The sequence below is a fragment of the Thalia democratica genome, chromosome 4 (genome assembly GCF_965202585.1).
Source record: "Thalia democratica chromosome 4, ktThaDemo2.hap1.1, whole genome shotgun sequence".
Lineage (NCBI taxonomy): Eukaryota > Metazoa > Chordata > Thaliacea > Salpida > Salpidae > Thalia > Thalia democratica.
This window is the reverse complement of record NC_139168.1, coordinates 40257311-40277767: the sequence shown is the minus strand read 5'-3', so window position 1 is coordinate 40277767 and position 20457 is coordinate 40257311. Positions and strand designations below refer to the sequence as shown.

Sequence of the window (20457 nt, the reverse complement as noted above, 5' to 3'; positions counted from 1 at the left end):
ATTTACCATTAAAAATTATATATATTTGTTTGAAAATGTCTCCCAAAAAAAAGTTGAAAATAAAGAAGAATCAAAAAAATGTGTCTCTGGAAAAATCATTAAAAGTACCAGATGAAAATGTACCAATTATTTTACCATATCAACAAGAACAAGAAATACCTAGAAAAAAAGCTGCTAAAAGAAAAAGAAAGGATTGCAAATTTTTGAATTTTAAACCAAGTAAGACCGGAGGTAAGCATATTTTTTTGTAATTTTAGCATTAATTTTTTTTTTAATTTTTTCATAATTTAGTTTTTATTATTATCTGATTTATGGATATGAATTACTTTGAATTAAATTACTAAAATAAAAAATTAAACTCAAATAAGTTTATTGTTGCTATACTTTTTCTATTAAGATGACTAGAAAAGTAAAAATTATATTAATTTCAATCTGCAACTTTTTATAATATTATGTCATTTTTGGTTTACAAGCTTTAAATATTAAATAAATTTAGACTACTTACTTAATGTTTGTATTGTAACATCAGCGTCATATCTGCTTGAAAATTAGAAAATATAGAATGGTCAAAGATGTATAAAAACTAATCGTAAATACTTTTTTTTTTGTTGCTTTTCATAATATAATTTATTCACAAAGTACTTATATGATAGTTATAGAGTATGTACAAATCAAATTTTATTTTTATTTTTAAGATTTGAAAATTAAATTCTGATTAAGAAAAATATTTTACTTGAATTTTAGACTTTCTATAAAAGAGTTTTTTATTTTACAAGGTTTTTATCACTTTTAAGCAAAAGGAAATTTATGCTTGTAGTTATCTTTGAAAGTAGTTATGATGTTGATATATTAAAACCTAAATACTTATCAAATAAGGCTTAATGAAAATGTTTAAATTTCATTTTCTTGTTTTTTTATCTGTGCTAATTCTATAAGCTCCTTTGTACTTAAAGCTTTTATAAATCCTTTCAAGTTAACAAAAAATCTTAAATTGTATAAAGACTATCAATTATATTGTTACAGTTCTGTAATGCTAATTAACTATAACATTCTATTGTTTGAAAAAGTTTGTTCAAATCTTATTCTTTTCTAATTAGATAATTTACACTTGTTAAATATTTATATACCTCTCATCTGAGCAAAGTTTTAAAGATGAAGTTTATTTTAGGTTAAGGGCGTAGGGGGGTTAACACTTTTTGAAATTTAATCTAATTTTATATAGTTTTTACTGAGCTACAAGATTTTTTTTACAGATCTTAAAAATTCAAAAATTTTTTTGAGATATAGATGATCAAAGTCGGAGGCAACAATAGGTTCCTTATGGGAGGCGCAAACTAAAACGGCAAATAACTAGAAATCACTAAAATCTATCTTCTCCTAGGTTTTTTGAGATAACTACCTCAAATTTTCAGGAAATGTTCCTTGTAATATTTAGAAAATTCTGTCGGAATAAGATTAAAAAATAAAAATTTTATAACAAAAAAACTGTTTTTTTGTTTATTTTTTATATAAAATTCATATTTTTTGATTTAGAAAAAATTCTTTCTGATTAATATGTTTGCCGTTTTAGTTTGCGCCTGCCTCCCATAAGGAACCTATTGTTGCCTCTGACTTTGACTGGCTATATCTCAAAAGTTATTTTATTTTTTAAATCTGTAAAAAGCATCTTGTAGCTTAGTAAAAACTATACAAAATAAAATGAAATTAAAAAAAAAGTGTTTAACCCATCTATGCCCTAAGCTTATGAAATACTTGTTTTTCTATATTTATATTATAGTTCTTAGTAATTCCTTCAATCAATGCTTAGTTGTTATTGTAATATTCAAGTAAAAGTTAAACCAGTCGTATTATTCAGGATTGACAAAAAAACTGGAATCCTGGAAAACCTAAATTTTCAAACTGTTTTTACATGTAAAGTAATGAAACTTTGATTAGATTTGATAAATCTATCATATAGATAAAGTTATTTGTATTTCTAATATTAAGCACATTTAAAGTAGCTTTTCAATGTTGTTATACTATTTGAGACAATTTTTTATCTTAAACAAGTTCTATACTAGAAATACACAAAAATAATATGGAATATTTTTTTCAAGCTTTGGCAATCATGCTTATTATTTTATATCAAAATTTTATTTTTAAAACAAATATTAAATTTACTTTAATATGAATATTTAACTAGTTTTTTAGAAGCTAAAAAAACACTTCAAATTTGAAGTTTTATTTTTATTATACCTTGTTTTAAAAGTATCAGGGTTGCAAAAAAAAACTTGGAATCCTGAAAAAACTGGAATTTGAAAATTTAGACAAAAAAAAACAGGAAAAACCTAGAATCTAAAAAATTTTGAAAAAAAACCCGGAATTTTAAACAATGTGGCTGTTTGAATTAGGTTACCAGTTTTTTAATTTTGTAAATTTTCAAAAAAATTATCAAGTGTCTGTATATTTTAACTTTATTTTCTGTCATTGTGTAGTGTATATATTTCATCATAGCTAACTTGTCTTAAAATTTCATATAGATTCAAGTAAAGTATGGGACCAAAAAAATTCTAACAAACTTATGGACAGGATGTTTGAGGTTGATCAATTTCTTTTTACAAAATCAAAGTTATTTAAATTATAATTCAATATGTAATACACTTTTTAAAGTTTCAATTAGTCTAAATAAACAATTGCAATGTGTAAGTTGAAAATACCTGTTCTATGCAAGTTTTATTGAACAACTTTGATAAATTATATTAAAAAATAATCAAAAGTAAAAGCATTAAAACTTAAATTAATTTAATATATGGAAAGACTTATGTAGTATACTGACTTTTAGAACATCGCAAAACCTGACACATTAAAATTCAATAGTGGTGTTGAAAAATTAAATTGGGAAAAAGTTGCATTTAAACCCTTCTCTGTTGAGGAATGTAAAGCAAGGTGGTATGAACTTGGTAAACCTGTTAGTTTTTTATTAGTTAAGATTTATCTGATAGCTTGATGAGATAAAACTTTGAAGTGTTATTAATTTTGAAAACCAAACCTGTCCCTGACTGGTTTTTTCCTGACTTGGAATATATTAAAACTAATTGTTTTTATTTTTTATCAAATATAACTAATATAAGCTTTTTACACTTTCTCAAAGTATTGGTTTATTTAATGAATAAAATGCTGAGTTTACCTGAAACAAATATTTCTTATGATAGAACTACTTTTAAACTTTATATTGCTATAGAAAATAATGTAGGAAGTTTTTGAGAAAATTAATGTTTTATTTGAACAGTTATAAAAAATTAACTTTATGGTACTGTACTTGAAGAATATCTTGTTAAAGCAGCTAGAACTCAAAATAACAATTTTAAAATTTTAGTCTTTGAATTCTGTAAACTATTAGTGACAACTTTAACCAGTTCGTATACATCTGGCTAAGTCACGCTGTAGTAAAATACCAGCTAATTAATAAAAATATATATGTACAAAGTTTGTAAACCTATTTAATATAAATGTATAATATTTATAAGAAATGTTATACAGATTAGGAAGTTTAGAACATTGTCAGACATTATAGTAGACGCAAAAGAATACCTCAAAGATCCTTACAAGAATCAGGTAAAAAAGCATCCTGATTACCCAAAGCGTCCCTTAACTCCTTATTTCAGATTTTTTCTGGGAAGGAGAGATGAATATGCAGCAAAACATCCCGGTCTAACTAACTTGCAAGTAACAGCTGATATCAGCAAAGTATATAAGGAACTACCTAAAGCTGAAAAGGTAGTCTTCAGTTTATTATTTTTATGATTTTTTAATGGCTCTGAGTAATGTGTAGTACTCATGTATATAAAATACATTTTTTAAGCATTGGTTTTATTTGATAATTGTCACAGTTCTCTAAGCAAATTTTGTTGCAGAGATGAATATTTATTGTTTACTAAAAAGCAACTTTTTCAATATATCAGGGTTGCCAAAAAACTTTAATCCTAGAATTGAGAAATTTTGAAAAAACAAATCTTAAATTTCAAACCATATTCACTAGAAAGTTTGGAAAAACCTGTAGTTTTAAACTCTCTATACATTTTAAGTAACAAAATCTTGATAAGATTTTTGTTTCATTTAATCTTTTTTCATAGAAAAAACATTTAATGTAGTTTTAAAGTATCTTTCCAATGTTGTTTTATTATTTCAGTAAGGTTTTTACCTTAATTTTTATTATATAATCAAAATGGACCAAAAAACTTATTCTTTAAAAAAAACCTAGAAGAAGTTTACATAAAACCTTTAATAACCCTGCCTGATATATTCATATCAAAATATATTTGTTTACCCAGTTTTAACTGATCTCACGAAATTCCAGTTTTAAAGTAAGTTTGTAATTTAGACAAAAAGAGGTTTTTGACATTTAAGCTTAAAGTAGAATTATATTTTCGTTTTAGGGAACAAATTTTGATGGATATTTTAGTAGTTTATTGATTTTTGTTACTCTATATATGATAATGAAATCAAGCACTATAGATATACTACTAAAAGTTTTGAACAGTTTGATTCAAGTTTTGTAATGTTTTAATTTTAACATTCAAGAAACTAATGTTTAATCACCACTGTTTTTGACCAAGTTTTAACCAAAAACAACATTGATTTAATAAAATACAATTGTAAGGGGCAGTTTATACTGAAAGAAAAGATCAAAAGTTGATTTAATTGTTTTTTCTAACTCACAAATGCATCAAATTACTAAAAAAAAAGCAATTTTTAAGCAAGAGTTGATTTATTTAAAACAAGCTTTATTAAGAAACAAATGTAGCAATAGAAAAATTGTTGGATTATATAGATTAATTATACACTAAAATTATAGTGAAGTATAAAAATTGATTTTACATAAAATTGTTGCGTTTTTACACTTTGTTAACTTTTTGTTTAATTGTAAAAAACTAAAAGTTTTTAAGATTTTATTTATTTTAACTTTTGTATTTTTTCTACCCATTTTTGAATTAGGACTAAAAAATTCTTTTTCATTGAAGTGTTCCTTGATATACTCAGAAAAATCTGACAAAACATTTTTTTATAAATAAAAATTATGAGAAAAAAATTAAAAAAGTAAGTATGATGTCTATTTAAAAATAGTAATTAAAACTTTATAAACACCTTTTGTGTTTTTTATAAAAAAAAAAACTTTACTGAAAAAATTATTAAAATATTACTCAAAAATTGTAGGAGGAAACAAAAGTTTAATAGAATATTATTTTTACCTTTTAGTCTGTGTCTTCCATTAGCAACTTATAAAACTCTTAAATTTAACTGATTATATCTTAAGGGCATAGGGGGGGTAAACACCATTTTTTGGTTTTTTATCTTATTTTATATAGTTTTTACTAAGCTACAAGATGCTTTTTACAGATTTTAAAAATTCAAAATAATTTTTGAGATATAGCCGGTCAAAGTTGGAGGCAACAATAGGAACCTTATGGGAGGCGCAAACTAAAACGGCAAATAACTAGAAATCACTAAAAATCTATCTCCTCCTACGTTTTTTGAGATAACTACCTGAAATTTTCAGGAAATGTTCCTTGCAATATTTAGAAAATTCTGTCGGAACAGAATTTGAAAAAATTAAAAAATAAAAATCTTATATAAAAAATAAACAAAAAAATCATTTTTTTTTTAGTTTTTTTGTTATAAAATTTTTATTTTTTATTTTTTTCAAAATCTGTTCTGACAGAATTTTCTAAATTTATCAAGGAACATTTCTTGAAAATTTGAGGTAGTTATCTCAAAAAACGTAGGAGAAGATAGATTTTTAGTTAAATAGTCTATTTTTGCCGTTTTAGTTTGCGCCTCCCATAAGATTCCTGTTGTTGCCTCCGACTTTGACCAGCTATATCTCAAAAATTATTTTGAATTTTTTTAATCTGTAAAAAGCATCTTGTAGCTTAGTAAAAACTACATGAAATAAGATAAAAAACCAAAAAAAGGTGTTTACCCCCCCCCCCTATGCCCTTAACTATTTTATCTATTTTATAAAGGGGCAAGAACTAAGGGCATAGGGGGATTTATTATTATTATTTTGATCTTATTTTGTTGAGTTTCAACTAAGCTACAAGTTGATTTTTACAGATTTAAAAACATCAAAATAAAATTTGAGATATAGCCAGTCAAAGTCAGAGACTACAATAGGTTCCTTGTGCGAGGCACAAACTAAAAAGGCTAAAAAAGAATATTTGACTAAAAATCCGATAATTCTCCTACGTTTCTTGAGATAATTTTCTTAAATTTTTAGGAAATATTTCTTGCAATATTTAGAAATCTGTCTATTCAAAATTTAAAAAATTAAATGATAAAAATTTTATTAAAAACGTTAACAAAAACAATGCTTTTTTCCGTTTTTTTGTCATTAAAGTTTAATTTGTTATTTTTTTTCGATTTAGCTTTTGTATTTTTGATTTTAAATTCTTTTAACTTTTATTTGAAAGGACAAACTGATAAGTGAGTGGCAAACCGAACAGAGTGAATTTATAATAGCAAAAGAGCAGTTTATGCGAGATTATCCGCAATATTTTGAGATGAATATGAAAGTTCCTCCTGACTCCAGAACTCCAATGTTCATATATAGAGACGAAAATGTTTCGCTGTACATGAAAAATAACCCTCATGTAAGTAGTGTTTTTGCTAGTTTTGTTAAAAACAATAACACCAGATTAAGTTGATAATAATTAAAACAATAAATAGCTTATCTAAAGGTATACGAAATCAGTATACTTTTATTTTGGAAACTGTAATTGAGTGGTTATAATTTTTGTGTCTATCTTGACTAATTATGTTAGTAATTTTAATTTTTGTTTGTTTTACAAATTTAATCAATATAAATCATTTTATTGATAAGCCTGTTCTATTTAAATTCATATAAATTATTTTGTTATTAGCTTTCAAAGCGTCAATGTTCAGAAAATTTAAAGAAGGAATATAAAGATTTAGCAGATGAAGAAAAACAGATTTATATAGACAAAGCAGTTGTTGAAAAACAAGAATGCCGAGTTAGTTGTTTTTACTTTTAAAGAACTTACTAAACTTTTAATTATTAAACTATGTTCTAAAAACTAAGATATGTTTTGTTCATACTATATGTGTGTTTGTTAACTGAAACAGAGAGAGTATGAAAGTTTTTTGGAGAAAAATCCTACTTTTAAAAAAACTAAGAAAAAAGAAAAGAGAATTTTGTCAAAGTATGAAGAAAAATTGTTTGATCGAAAAAACGGAAAACCAGTTAGACCTCCATCGTTAGTTTAACACAATAAATTGTTTAGTGTTAAGAAAATATTTTTATCTAGTTATTCAGGACTAAAAGTCTAAAATAAGTTTTAATGAAAAATAAAAACTTTAAAACTAAAATTAGTAAGGAGTTTTAATCGTTAATAATTATTTTTTATGACATCTTAAGTTTTGTCTTTGAAATTTAACAAAGTTTTGTGTTGCATTTTATGAATTTGATTTATGTTAGACTTTTAAAATTCTTCTTATTGTATTTTGTCATTTTACGTTTTCCTTCACATCTTGAATTTAAATGTGTAAATACTTTATTATCAATATTGTTAATTTGAGTAAGTCAATTTTTTTTGATTCTTATTATTCTAGTATAAAGTTACTTTGAAATATAACAATTCAAAATTAGAGAGCTTAATAGGTTTTAATGTAAGGCATTAAAAAACTAATTAAATAAAAATCCGTCTAATACTTTAGTTTTTGAGCAATGGTCAAAATATACAAAATATTTTTTTGATTTTAACAAAAATATTTTACAAAATAAGAAAAAATGTTTAACGTGAAAAAGATACTTATTTTTTTAGTTTATAATTGTAAATTAAAAGACTCAAAAAAAGCAAAAAATACCTACAAGACATAGGTTGTTACTGCATTTAAAATGATACAAAAAAGAGCATATACAAAACATTTAAAGGCAAATAAATTTAAAGAAGTTACCATTAAATTATATCATATATTTAGTCATAACAGGACTATATTATAAGGGTAGGCGTCTATTAAATTTTTTTTTCTTACTATCACTCAAACCCCTAACCCTTACCCTCAGTCGGTAACTTTTTTTTTTTTTTTTTTAACTCTCACGCAAAAATAATTTTTCGTGCAAAAGTTTTTTTGTGCGAAAAAGTCTTTTTGCAAAAGTGTCCCTTCATGCAAAAAAGTTTCTTTGTGCGTATCTGATCTGTTCACGTATTATAAAGCTCTATGCACGTGTTTTGAACATACTAATTGTTTTCAAGTAAAATAAAAGTTTATTAATATTATTTTTTATAACTTAGCAACGGGTACAATTTGTTTTGTACGGAGTTGTTACCGAAGCTGCAGTGCCTGAAATCCCAGAGTCGGATACAAGAATGCGGGAAGTTATGGAGCAAACTGAGCAAAGAACAGAAAGAAGATTATCATTCAAGGTTTCTTGAGAAGAAAAATTTGTACGAGAAGAAACTTAAAGCTTATTTAGATGTTAGTTCTAGTTTAACACCATATAGTATAGTAGTCTTTAAAACTAAAGTTTTCAACACTACGTTGTCATACCAACGTTTAGTAGTTAGTATTATAGTTAGTACATATTTTAAATGTAATTATACATAGTTAAAGTTCTTTTGCATTTCTATTTTTTATCCTTAATATATTCTTACATATTGTTTACTAAATGCTATTTGAAATTTTTGAAGCGACACCTTCTTTTACTTTTACTTTTGGTAAACATTAAATTTTAAGAAAGTTTTGATAGTACTACTTTTTGTATAACCTTTCAGTTGCTAAAAACAGGTTTGCAATGTTGTAATTGTATTTTTTTAAACTCATGCTGCTTAAGTTTGTTTTTTAAATTAGACCTAAGTAAAGTTTTGTTGTAATTCTCTTGCTGTATTTTTTATTACTTTAACTAGTTTTTTAAATGGTTTTCATTTTAGTTTTAGTTAATTTTTAATATTAAACGTATTTTCGCAGTAAATTTTACGGTTTTTAATTCTACTCACTTATTCAAACTTTTTTTATTAAGATTAAGCATACTATTATTTACTTACTAAGCTATTTCTTGTTAAGAGTGAAGTATTTTTTAAATTCAAAATTTATGGTTATTAGTATTAAGAAAAAAATGTTATACCATCTGAAACTTTAATGAAAACTCAAAAATTTTATACTAATATCTTATCTAATTTATTTTATAATGTATCATTATTTGGTTTTAATTAAAAAAGATAGTTTTTTTTGAATATAGCTCTTACATATTGCAAAACTTGATAGTTTCCAGGTGTTTAATAAATACTCAAAGTTTGTATATTCTAAATAATGTAGTAAATTAAAGGCATAAAAGAAGACAATTCACTTTTTAAAAATTTAGTCTTTTTTTTTCAAATTAAAAACTAATCTAACTGTTAATTTTTACCTTTTTCTGAAATTCTGAAAGTTGTTTGTAAGTTTTAAACGTTCAAAGTTTAATGCCTCAATAGGCTCCTTATGAAAGATACAAACTTAAAAGCCGGAAAAGGACTAACTATTTCACTTAAAATCTATCTCCAACAGTTTTTTAGCAGTAGTTTTAAAACCGTCTCAATATAATCTTTAATTAATTGTGAACAATTTATAGGAATTGTGTTTTAAAAAATTTTAATTAAGTAGTTTTATTTTAATCTACATATTACCTGATATTGAAACAAAAATTTTCTGAAAGTTCTTTGTAAATTGCTTTGAACTGACGAAGGCGATATATTTTTTAAAATTTTTTCCAAGTTCCATGAAATTTGGCCTTCAATTTTTTTTTCATACATTTTTGTCGGAAGCTTTTTGAAAAACTGATTATATTTCAAAATTATATTTTTGTTAGGTTATGGCATATACATAAAGCTTTCAAATAAAAAACAATGCAATTTTTTATACAAAACTTGTATGTCCCTGTGCCCTTAATAATGAAACTTGTACATTTTAGATTTATTTGCTTATCAGCAAAACTAAAAAAGACTTTTTGAAAACTATAAATCAATTAAGATAAAAATGTAAATTTTTAATCATAATTTAGTTTAAATGTTTATGTTGTTGAAATCAAAATTAAGTTATTTACTTTGTTTAACATAGCATTTCTTCGTAAACAAGTAGCTATGTTTATAATTTAGAAATTTTGTAAACACCCAAACTATTTAGAGCTTACCAGAAGCTGAAAGAGAAAAGGAAGAAGCAAAACTCAAAAATCAAAAACTTAGGTATAATTATTTTTAAGGTTTTATTTTTAGCAGTTTTTAATACAAAGTATAGAATATAGATGCTGAAATTAATAAAAATATTAATAGAATTAAAAAAACAATTTTATGTAAAACTAATAAATTTTGTTTGTTAGATTTTAATTTTTTTCTTCGATTATACACTTTTAAGCCTGTTTACACATCAGAACTTAGTTAAAGTTCAAAAAAGTAATGAAAAACTTTATTTTTAATTACAACTTTAACATAGTTTATTACCAGATGTGTATTTTATTTACATGTTAATTATTTAGCATACTGAATCGAGATACAAATGATTCATCTGTTACAAGTGAAGATGAATTCTATGATTCCGACGAATCATCAGCGTTCGAAGATTATGACCACAGTCTTGTTGCTAGAACAAACAGATGTAAAGGTTAGAACTTTTACTAATTTCTAATTTTAACTAGTAATTTTTTTGTCAAAACGTAAAGGTACGCTTGATTATTAACTACCCAACTGTATGACTTTCAGAAAAAAATTAATCGAAATAATATAATATCTCGTAAATTTATAATTCAAATGTTATTGTGAAAAAAAATGTTTAGTGATAAGTATAAATCATTAATGTTAATTTTATTCAGATAATTTTATATCATAAAAATAACTCCAAAATTACAAATTTCTAGACGAGCTAGCACACATCGGAGCTATGGAACGCTTAGATAGCAACGAAGTTAGTTTTTGATAGTATATATTTAGTTATAATACATTCAACGTAACTGTTTTGATAATTGTGCATAACCTGAGTTTTTCAGCTAACTTCTTTTGTAAAGGTTAAAATCGCAAATATAAACTGGATATTAAAAAATAATTTTAAGCAAGAAATACGCAAGTTTTTTAATAATTTTGACTTACCACCACAAGTCATAAACGTTTGATAAAAAGTATTAAAGGTTTTTATATTTTAAATGATCATTACATTTATTTTATAAATTTATTTATTTTTAATAATAATATTAATTCTTGCATTAACGTTTGTACACCCTTATTTAGTAATTTCATTGCTTAGCCTAAGTTTACGATCTCTAGAATTAAACGATATGAATTAATATTACTGCTGCACTTTGAATTGTTTAACTTACTGAGCAGTTTAGAAAATAAAAATGGAAACTCTTAATTGAAACCGTAGTTTAAGAAAGTGTTTTTTTATTAGTAAGATTTTCTAACTAAATTTTAAATTACTAATCAGTTTTTATTTTATTTTTTTACTAATAAAAAATATTGATCTTAGGTAGTTCCTTTAATTACTATGCTTAGTAAATAAATAATACAGCTTTTTGATAACTGATCTATTTTAGAAGCTTCAAACTGCAACAACAAGAACAACGTCACCAATTTCAGCCTTGTTTCTTTATCAAAAAGCTCATCTGAAAGAGGCATGTTATTTTATTAAATCTTTTTGTATACTTTATTATATATTAGCTCTTTTATATACTTTTTATTATATGTTTTTTTTTACTTGACTTGTAAGTTTCAGAACAATTTTTTATTAGTTAAAAATCTCATTTTTTATAATGTTAAATACTATAATTAGAAAAACTATATATATATATAGTGAGTAATACTATCCTGTTTTATAAATTTGATTACTTTATTAGGTACGAGACCAGTACCCATGGATGGCAAAACATGACACATTGAAGTTACTGGCTCAAAGGTTCAGCGAACTGAGCAAGACCAAACGACACAAGTACGAAAGAAAAGAGAAGGAGCTGAAGCAGCTTTACAACACTAAAATGCAGCAAATACTGTGTGTTGATTTTAAGAAGCGTTATCTGTAAGCTCAAAACATATATGTGCAAACTTAGCAAGTAGTAGTAGTAAATGATTACATGAATATGTAGTACTAACTAAATGAACTAGTTATCAATAAGTTAATGTAAAACTTGCAGTAAAGAACAAGCGCCGCAGCAAAATTGCGTTGACCCGAACGAACCGAAGAAGCCCGAACCGGTTACTGGCGAGCAACTTTACAAAGATGAGGCGCATGAATCATTTTCAGCGCAGTATGAGGTCTCTTGTTTCATGATATTTATAGTGTTTCAAGTTTATAATTAAACAGTAAAACTAAATGTTGTTTTTCAGAGTTTTATTTAAACAATTTTTTTAATGTTTGGGGCTGTTTGTTGTAAAACTTTTTTTGAAGAGTTCTTAAAGAACAAACAATAGTTAATTAAACTTAATGCTTTTTGATTTACTACTCCTAATAAATTAATTATAATTCTATGCAATATCGTATTATATTTTGAGTTTAACTTATTAAAAAAATATTTAATAAATTATAGGGAGAAGATCAAAAGCAAATAGAAGAAGCACTGACTGCAAGTTGGAATCGTTTAAAACGAGATGAAAGAGAACCATTTGTTAAAAAGGCAATGGAGATAAATGAGTTTCTGATTGACAAATACTTAAAAGACAAAGAAAAGTACGATGCAAGTATGGGTAAATCAAAACCCTTGCATTTTGCTAAAGTTTGTTGATTTTTGTGAAATCATTGTTTAATCTTAATTAAGTTTTTTATACTAATAACTAAAAGAAAGTTTAATTTGTCATTGTCAAAAAGATTTATTACGTTGTTTTGATAGATTTTTTCAGTATTTCATTTAAAAAACCACAAAATAGTCTAATAATCAAACAATTATGTTAAAGTAATTGTATAACTTAAATTTTTACACATGATTAAATATATACATTGTTTTAAATTTTAGTTGCTAATTGTAAAAAATCTTAAAATAAGCTCGTTAAAATATTAAAACAACAAATATTAACTTCAATTTATTAAAAAAATATAGCTTTTATTGTAAAATTAGTGACATGACTCTACTAAGTGAACTGAACATTCAATTATATTGTAGTATTTTTGTGTTAATGTAAATTTAGCAAAAAAAAATATTTAAGCAAGACTTCAAACCAGAGTTGGTAAAAAGCAGTGTTGAATGTGTTTAAATATCCCAGGCAGTAGGATTTAAATTATTATTTTAATTAAAGTCTGTTTAGAACCATAGTTTGAGTTTTTCTAATTTAGTAGTTGTAAATTCTATGGTTTCCAATACTTAAATTGTCCTGCGTCTAGTATTAACATCTTGAATGCGAAAAAGTATTACATTTATCAACTCCAAATTTAAAGAAGCTTAATTTATTACGGCTCTTTTTGAAAACAACTTTAATTTAGCCAAAAAGTTAGCATGTTAAAAAATAGAACTTACTTTTGCTGAATTAAAAAAAAAAAACAGAATTACCCTGTTTTGTATTCTAACTTCAAGCCAGTTTTCAATCAAGAAAAGTTATCGTTTAAATTTATTGTTTTTAAATTAATAAAATCAGCAAAAAAGCTTAAGTAATTTAGCGTAGAACTAGTTTACTAAACTTTTAGTAACCACGAAATTAAATAAATTAGATAAAGTATCTAATACATGAATTTTAAAACATAGTGTTTTAGACTACTTTTAATTAGTTTGCAAATTTACCTGCATAACCTAACTCATCTGAAAATATTTATTTTTCTGCTGTTTCATCACCGAACATAATAGGACACTTTCGTGGATCGCGCCATGCAGAAGATGATAACTACCGAGAAGTACACGAAAGGTCAGCGGAGGAAGACGCTGGAAGGGGAGCCGAAGAAGCCTCCAGTCAACGGGTACCAGCTGTTCAACTCGATCAAGATGATGCAGCTGCAGCATTTGAACCACGGCGAGAAATTCAGAGTTTGTAGCATCCGTGTTAATAAAACAAACAGGGGCGTTTTTTAACAGCAACTATCTGCTTTTTAATTTTTTTTTTATAATTTATTAAAAAGAGAAAACACTAGCTGAAAGTTTACGTTAGTGTAAGAGTAATATGTCAAAATAATGAATAGTAATGAGTTTAGACTTTATTTTTTCACCGATTACAACAAGGTTGCCAAAATCCTGGAAAAACCTGGGATTTTACAATTTGGGCTAAAATCTGGGAAAAACCTTGAATTTTTAACAACTTTTACATGATGAGTAGTAAAATTTCAATTTGACACAAATAATTTATCGTATAAATAAATATCATGATCAAATGTCATGATCAAAAATTTTTTATTTAAAAACACATTTATAGAAGCTTTGAGATATCTTTTGAATGTCGTTTTAGTATTTAACACAGTTTTTTACCTTACTTAATTATAAACTAAAAATAGACCCTAAAATGTGTAGTTTTAAAAACCAGGAAGAAACTTTGAAAACCTGGACAAAATTTGTTAAAAAACATTAAAACTCATACACGGCAAACAAAGTGACCAAGTATAACTTGGTTACAATTGTAACTCTTACTATGTTTAAAATCTAATGTTATGATAAAACTTACATTTTTTAACTTGGTATGCCTAAATGTTAATTAGTAAACTGAGTAGTAAAAAATGTCTTTATTTTACAGTTTAATTTATATTTGACTAAAAGAATGAAACAATTTGTATTTAGCAATCTAAAATAGTTAGTTTCATGACTTGCTTTTAATAATTGAGAACAAAACCTATTTAATACTGTTTACATTTTGTAGGAAATTGGCAGATTGTGGACAAATATGACAGAGGAAAAGAAAAAAGTATTCCATGATGAAGTTAAAAAACAAACTGAAAAATATCGAAAACAAATGGAAACTTGGCTTAAAGTTCTTAAGCTATTATATATTTTTAGTACAGTACTTCTCAAAATTAAGTTTACCCTTTTTTGTGTAATAAAATTTTTATATTTATTATAAAAATATATTCAACACCAGTTAAAAATGTATTATGACAGACTTTGTCCCCCGCAATGCTAGAAAAATACCAATCAATCAATAGAGCACATGCTAAAAAACGCAAAGGTGCCTTGACAAAGGAAATGTTGGAAAAAGCGAAAAAATTATCAAAAATACCTCGAACTGACTCTTACGAATCAGAAATTACTGAATGCGTTCCAGCAGCAGAAAATACACAAAACGAGGACGCGGTTGGTGAAGAAGAGTTGAAAAACAAAAAAGTTTGTTTAGTTTTAGAAAAATTGGTCACAGTTTTTTATTATATCGAAATCTGTATATTTTCTAGTAATAAGCTTAAGGGCATAGGGGGGTTCGACATTTTTTTTTACTTAATATAACAGTGGATCTTATATAAAAGCTTAAAGCACAAGCTACAAGCAAGTTTTTATAGAATTGAAAAATCTTATTCATTTTTTGAGATATTGTATTTTTTATAAAAAGTTTCCGATACACACATATGGACCGCAAATTTTTTTTGGGTGAATTTTCTTGGAAATTTAAAAAGTCACTAAAAATCTATCTTCTCCTTCATTTTTTGAGCTAGAGACCTCAAACTTTCAGGAAACGTTTCTTTTATAGTTTAAAGGACTTGAATGTTGAAATTTTATAAATATTATAATAAAAAAAAAAAAGATTAAAAAAACAAAAAAGTAGGTGGTTTTTTTTAGTAAGAATTTTATTTTTCAAAATTAAAAAAATTCCTGCATTTAATCTTTTTGAAATTTAATAATTCACTTTCTGTAAAAATTTAAAGATTGCTTTAAAAATGAAGGAGATAAATTTTTAATGAAAAATTATTCTATTTTTGCGTGTTTAGTTTGCGCATTCCATTAGGAACCTAATAAGGTCACCGACTTTGATCGCTTATATCTTAAAAAATACTTTGCGTTTTTTCAAGCGGTTAAAAATGTCTGATAGCTCAGAAAAAACTCTATAGAATAAGATCAACTTGTAAAAATCAAGGTGGACCTTCCCCAATGCCCTTAAGTAGTGTTCGAATAATCACAAAAAAATAAATGAAGTGTAGATCACTTCTTATAAACTTGAAATTAAGTTACTACTAAGTTATGTTTGTAGCCTGGCGACATTCCGGTTAAAGATTTAGAAATTTCTGTTGTTACATCGGAAAGCTCGGCAACTTCCGATGACTCTGACGATTCGAGCGATGATGGAGATGACAGTTCTTCTGAAGACGACGTTTGTTTAGAATATTTAATTGATTTCAATAATGTATTTTTAGTAATGTTTCTATTTGCAACTATTTAAGAATCTCAAAATTCAAAATCTGAATGCCTTAGTTAATTTTTTACTTATTTTTTTTTTCAACAAAACGATAATTTTGTTAAGTTAAGCATATTTTAACTATTTACTTAATATTTTCATAAATGGTTTTTAATGCACTTCGAGTATTACGAAGTTTTTTTTCTATACTAACTGCAAATAAAACTTCAGAGCGACTCGAGCGACACGGATTCCGACTCGAGTTCATCGGAAGACGGATCTTCATCTTCTGAGTCTTCCGACGACGGATCGACCTCTGATGACTCGTCTTCTTCCGACTCCTCCGAATCAGATTCCGACGGCGGTGAGTCTTCTGCTACCGAGTGAAACATGCCAACTCTGTTTGATTGGAAATCACCAGCAAGATATTTGAAATAAAATCTGTTTTATATCACGTGTAATGGTACAAGTTTTACATTGTCACTTAAGTCCTAGTGTTTAAACGTGTTGTGAACTAAAAGACAAGTTTTATAAAAAATAATCATTTTTTGAAGATGTACATATTGTTTTAAAGCTGATGTATTAATGTAAAAAGCTTTTTGATCAATGTTTGAAGATTTTTTTTCAATAAACAATATTTCTACTCAATGAAGTTTTTACTTTAGATGAAAACTTTTATTGGCATTATCAATGTAATGTTCATTTTATTTGTAATACTATCAAGTTCAGTAAAATAAGTTTATAATTTTTATTTAAATTTAAACAAAGTAAAGTGTTGGTTGTGTCAATATAATAATCTAAATTCTATCCACGCAAAGTACTAAATATAAATGTAGTTGTAATGTTTTTAAACACATTCAGTAGAATTTCATAAAACAATTTATAACAATGTGTGTTTTACAAACTTTTTCTTTGACAAACCTTTATATTATTTGTCATTTATTAATATATAAAATGTTTTTGATCATGTTTCTATTCATCTTTTAAACTTAGAGTTGATAATGTTTTTATTTTCGTTTCATAGAACCTTCTTTACTATACTTGAATTACTTTTGTACAATTAAATTTTAGGAAATTGTTTTAATAGTTTCTGTGTTTTAAAATCTAAATACATTTGTTTTTAATTTTCAGATTATTGAATTTTAATAAGCATTTTCATATTACGTTTAATAAATTGTAAAATCTATTGTTTATGTATTTTGATAACTTGACATTTTAATTATAAAGTAATTATGTACATTAAAGGTTGTTGTTTTTGAATAAATAAAATAAGGTATATACTTTATTGACTTAATTTTCAATATTAAAAAAAAATATATATTTTAAGGATTTTCGATTTATTTGTTTTTTAAAATATTTTTATAAATTATAGAGCCTTAAGATATATTGCTATCAATAAAATAGTTCATCGATTATTTTTCAATAGTTTTAGAAAAAATCAACACTGCTAACATTAGTTTATCTTTTTTATTTTCAAGTATTTCAAGCTTTTTTTTTAATTTTATACTAGAACTTTAGTCAGATAACTCAATTTTAATTTACTTTATTAGTGCAATAAAAGATCTTTACATAGTTTATATATCGAGTAGTAAATGATATTTAATTTTTATATTAAAGTTTTAAACAGACTTGAAAATAGATAATTTAGCCGTTTGGTTTTTAACCATTCTAGCAAAGGTGGCTTTTATCCTACCTAAACATCTATATAGTTTGATTTTTTTAGGAATTTTTGAAAAACTCAGGCTACTTTTAAGAATTTACAAGAAAATTAGACTATGTTTTGTTATATTTGAAAAAAAATCCAGTAACCTATCGTTTAGGTACGCACTTTTTAGCCGTAAAACGCTAATTGCAGATGATTTTTTAATTAAACTTAAGGTAGTTATACAAAAGTATTATATTTTAAGACTAATTCTAGTGTATTAGATCTGAATAAAACTAAAGGAACTAGAAAAAAAGTATAAATTTATTACATGTATACCAAAACAAATATATTGCAGTTTATTATTTTCTTTTACAGTATATTATTGCACTCTTCTTTATTTGAAACTAAAGAAGAGTGCAATTTAAATTTGCATATCCAATAATTAAAGCACATGAAGAAAAAGTTACTTTTTAAAGGTCATACAAAATTTAGATGAACGAAATTAATGAACACTGTAATTAGCATTTACACACCCCATGATTAAAACAAAAGTATAAAACCTTGTTTTCAAATTAGAATGAAAATTAATTACACGAATAAGATAAAACTATATTATAATTGAGAAAGAATTTCGAAGTAATAGTCATCTAAAGTAATTAAAGCTTTAGTGGCTTTTCACATGTTTTCTATTAAGTTTAAAATGTAGGTAAATAAAGACCAAAATTTCTTAGGTACGCACTTTTGAAGTGTGTACAAAGTGCGTGCTTAATCCGCGGGCTAATGTACACTAAAATAAAGTAAACTTGAACGTAGGATATGCGTTTAATATAACTTTAGAAAGTGTATAACACAGTTTGTTCTAATATACTACTTTTGAGTTTTTTAGAAATAAGTACTTATCTAAAACAAACTTTTTAAAAGTATTTAGCTTTATGTCAATTTAGCTACCTAATCTGCACGTAGTTAGAAAGAGTTTTTTTTTAATTTTTGCAAAATACTAATTTTTCTAGATACTTTGAAATAGTATTATGAAAATTTTATTAGTTATTGGTACATGTTTTAAGCATCGACAAGTAACATTAAAAATTTATTAAAGTTATATTTTAACTGCATCATTTGAAATAAAAATGAAGCAGGGTGTTGCTTTCTAAACTAGACATAATAGAACAAGAAAACATTGAATAATAAACAATAGATGTTAGTACATCTTAAAATTTTTATCTAAGTACCATATTGTTTATTATTATTCGTTGCAGAAATTAAGTTTAGTTATCTATTTTGCATCAATGTAGTTACTTTGATAAGGTGTATACAACATAAAATTTTATTTTAAAACTGTAATTTATATGCTTCATTTTTTCTATTGAAAAAGTTAAATGGTTCCCTACAAAAATTGTAGTATCGTTTGTTGTTACGGCTGAAGAATCTGTTTAACCTGGGTTTTATATCTAATAACCGACAACTGGAGTTTTATCAACAACAAGTTAATTGTGTTTTAAAACAGACTACTATATATTAAATTCTTCATACTAAACTCATATAACTAGATAATTTGACGTTTGAAGCATAGTTGCCAGATTTAACCAGCCGGAAGCCAAATATCACAATGGGGTGAGTAGGGGGTCAAGAGGATATCGACTATAAAAAAAACTTTGCTGAATAAAAAATCTAACTAAGTGTTAAACAGTTAGACAAAACTTGATTTCTTCATTTCAAACTTGGTTTTAATACTTTTCTGTTTTCAGGTGCCTCAGAAATTATGTAAGCTTAAATCCAACCAATGTTTGCTTTTTACAGCGTAGAATCTTATCAAATTCTTTGTAGTTTTACAAAAATTTGCTTGCAGAAAGTTCAAGAACATTATTTGAAATACATACTTATTAAACATTTCCTTTAATAGTTTCTTTTGACATTAATTTAGTATACATCGAAAAATAAGATAAGTTATTAAATAACTAAGATTTTTAATTTTTTTTTTTAGAAAAAATAAAGTTGTACTTTAAAAAACATAAATAGGCACCAAGTAAAGTTAGAAAAACTTAAAAAAAAAAACAGTTATATATCCATAAATATAAACTTCTGTAAAATCGTATATAGACTTCTTGTTATGTTTGTTAATCGAGAAAAAAAAGAATCGATATATATTGCTAATCGATATGTTTAAAATAGATGTTTTGAAATACTTATTCTTAAATATATTTTATATTTTCACTTAAAACACTATTTAACTTGTTATTTCAAACATAGGAAGAAATTTATATATTTTTTAATTATTTCTTATTCAAAAAAAAAACAATAAACTTTAAAAAAATACTTGCATTAAGGCTTGAGGTACTTTTATCAGTTGCTGTAGGCCTAAATTTTGACAAGTTCAACTTAAAGAATAAAAAGTTGAAAGATTTAAGTTTACTTAACTTTTGTAATACTTAAAAAAAGAAACCCAGCACTAAACAACTTAATAAAGTTTATGGTGTAATTTTTTGATTACTGAAATTGTCTTCCGCTTGCAAGCTCACTGTACCCAATTGAAACTAATCTTCAGATTTTAAGTTTTATGATATTGCCTAA

General features: G+C 25.1%; 1 protein-coding gene across 2 annotated transcripts; it reads left to right on the top strand.

Moving 5' to 3' along the window:
• Window positions 1-2: 2 nt before the first annotated feature.
• LOC145835173 (nucleolar transcription factor 1-like) lies at window positions 3-17149 on the top strand. 2 transcript variants are annotated; one of them, XM_082942735.1, is made up of 20 exons: window positions 3-231; window positions 2520-2578; window positions 2822-2947; window positions 3520-3756; window positions 6450-6629; window positions 6900-7010; window positions 7123-7253; window positions 8292-8475; window positions 10156-10214; window positions 10505-10629; window positions 10883-10929; window positions 11555-11632; window positions 11855-12006; window positions 12149-12269; window positions 12542-12727; window positions 13787-13963; window positions 14784-14894; window positions 15023-15244; window positions 16101-16220; window positions 16476-17149. In XM_082942735.1, the coding sequence occupies exons 1-20, from the start codon at window positions 36-38 to the stop codon at window positions 16629-16631; spliced, it is 2778 nt and encodes a 925-aa protein (XP_082798861.1). In that variant the 5' UTR covers window positions 3-35; the 3' UTR covers window positions 16632-17149. The 2 variants fall into 2 exon arrangements, with proteins under 2 accessions (XP_082798861.1, XP_082798860.1); XM_082942734.1 differs by having other exon boundaries at window positions 11855-12033.
• The last annotated feature ends 3308 nt before the right edge of the window (window positions 17150-20457 follow it).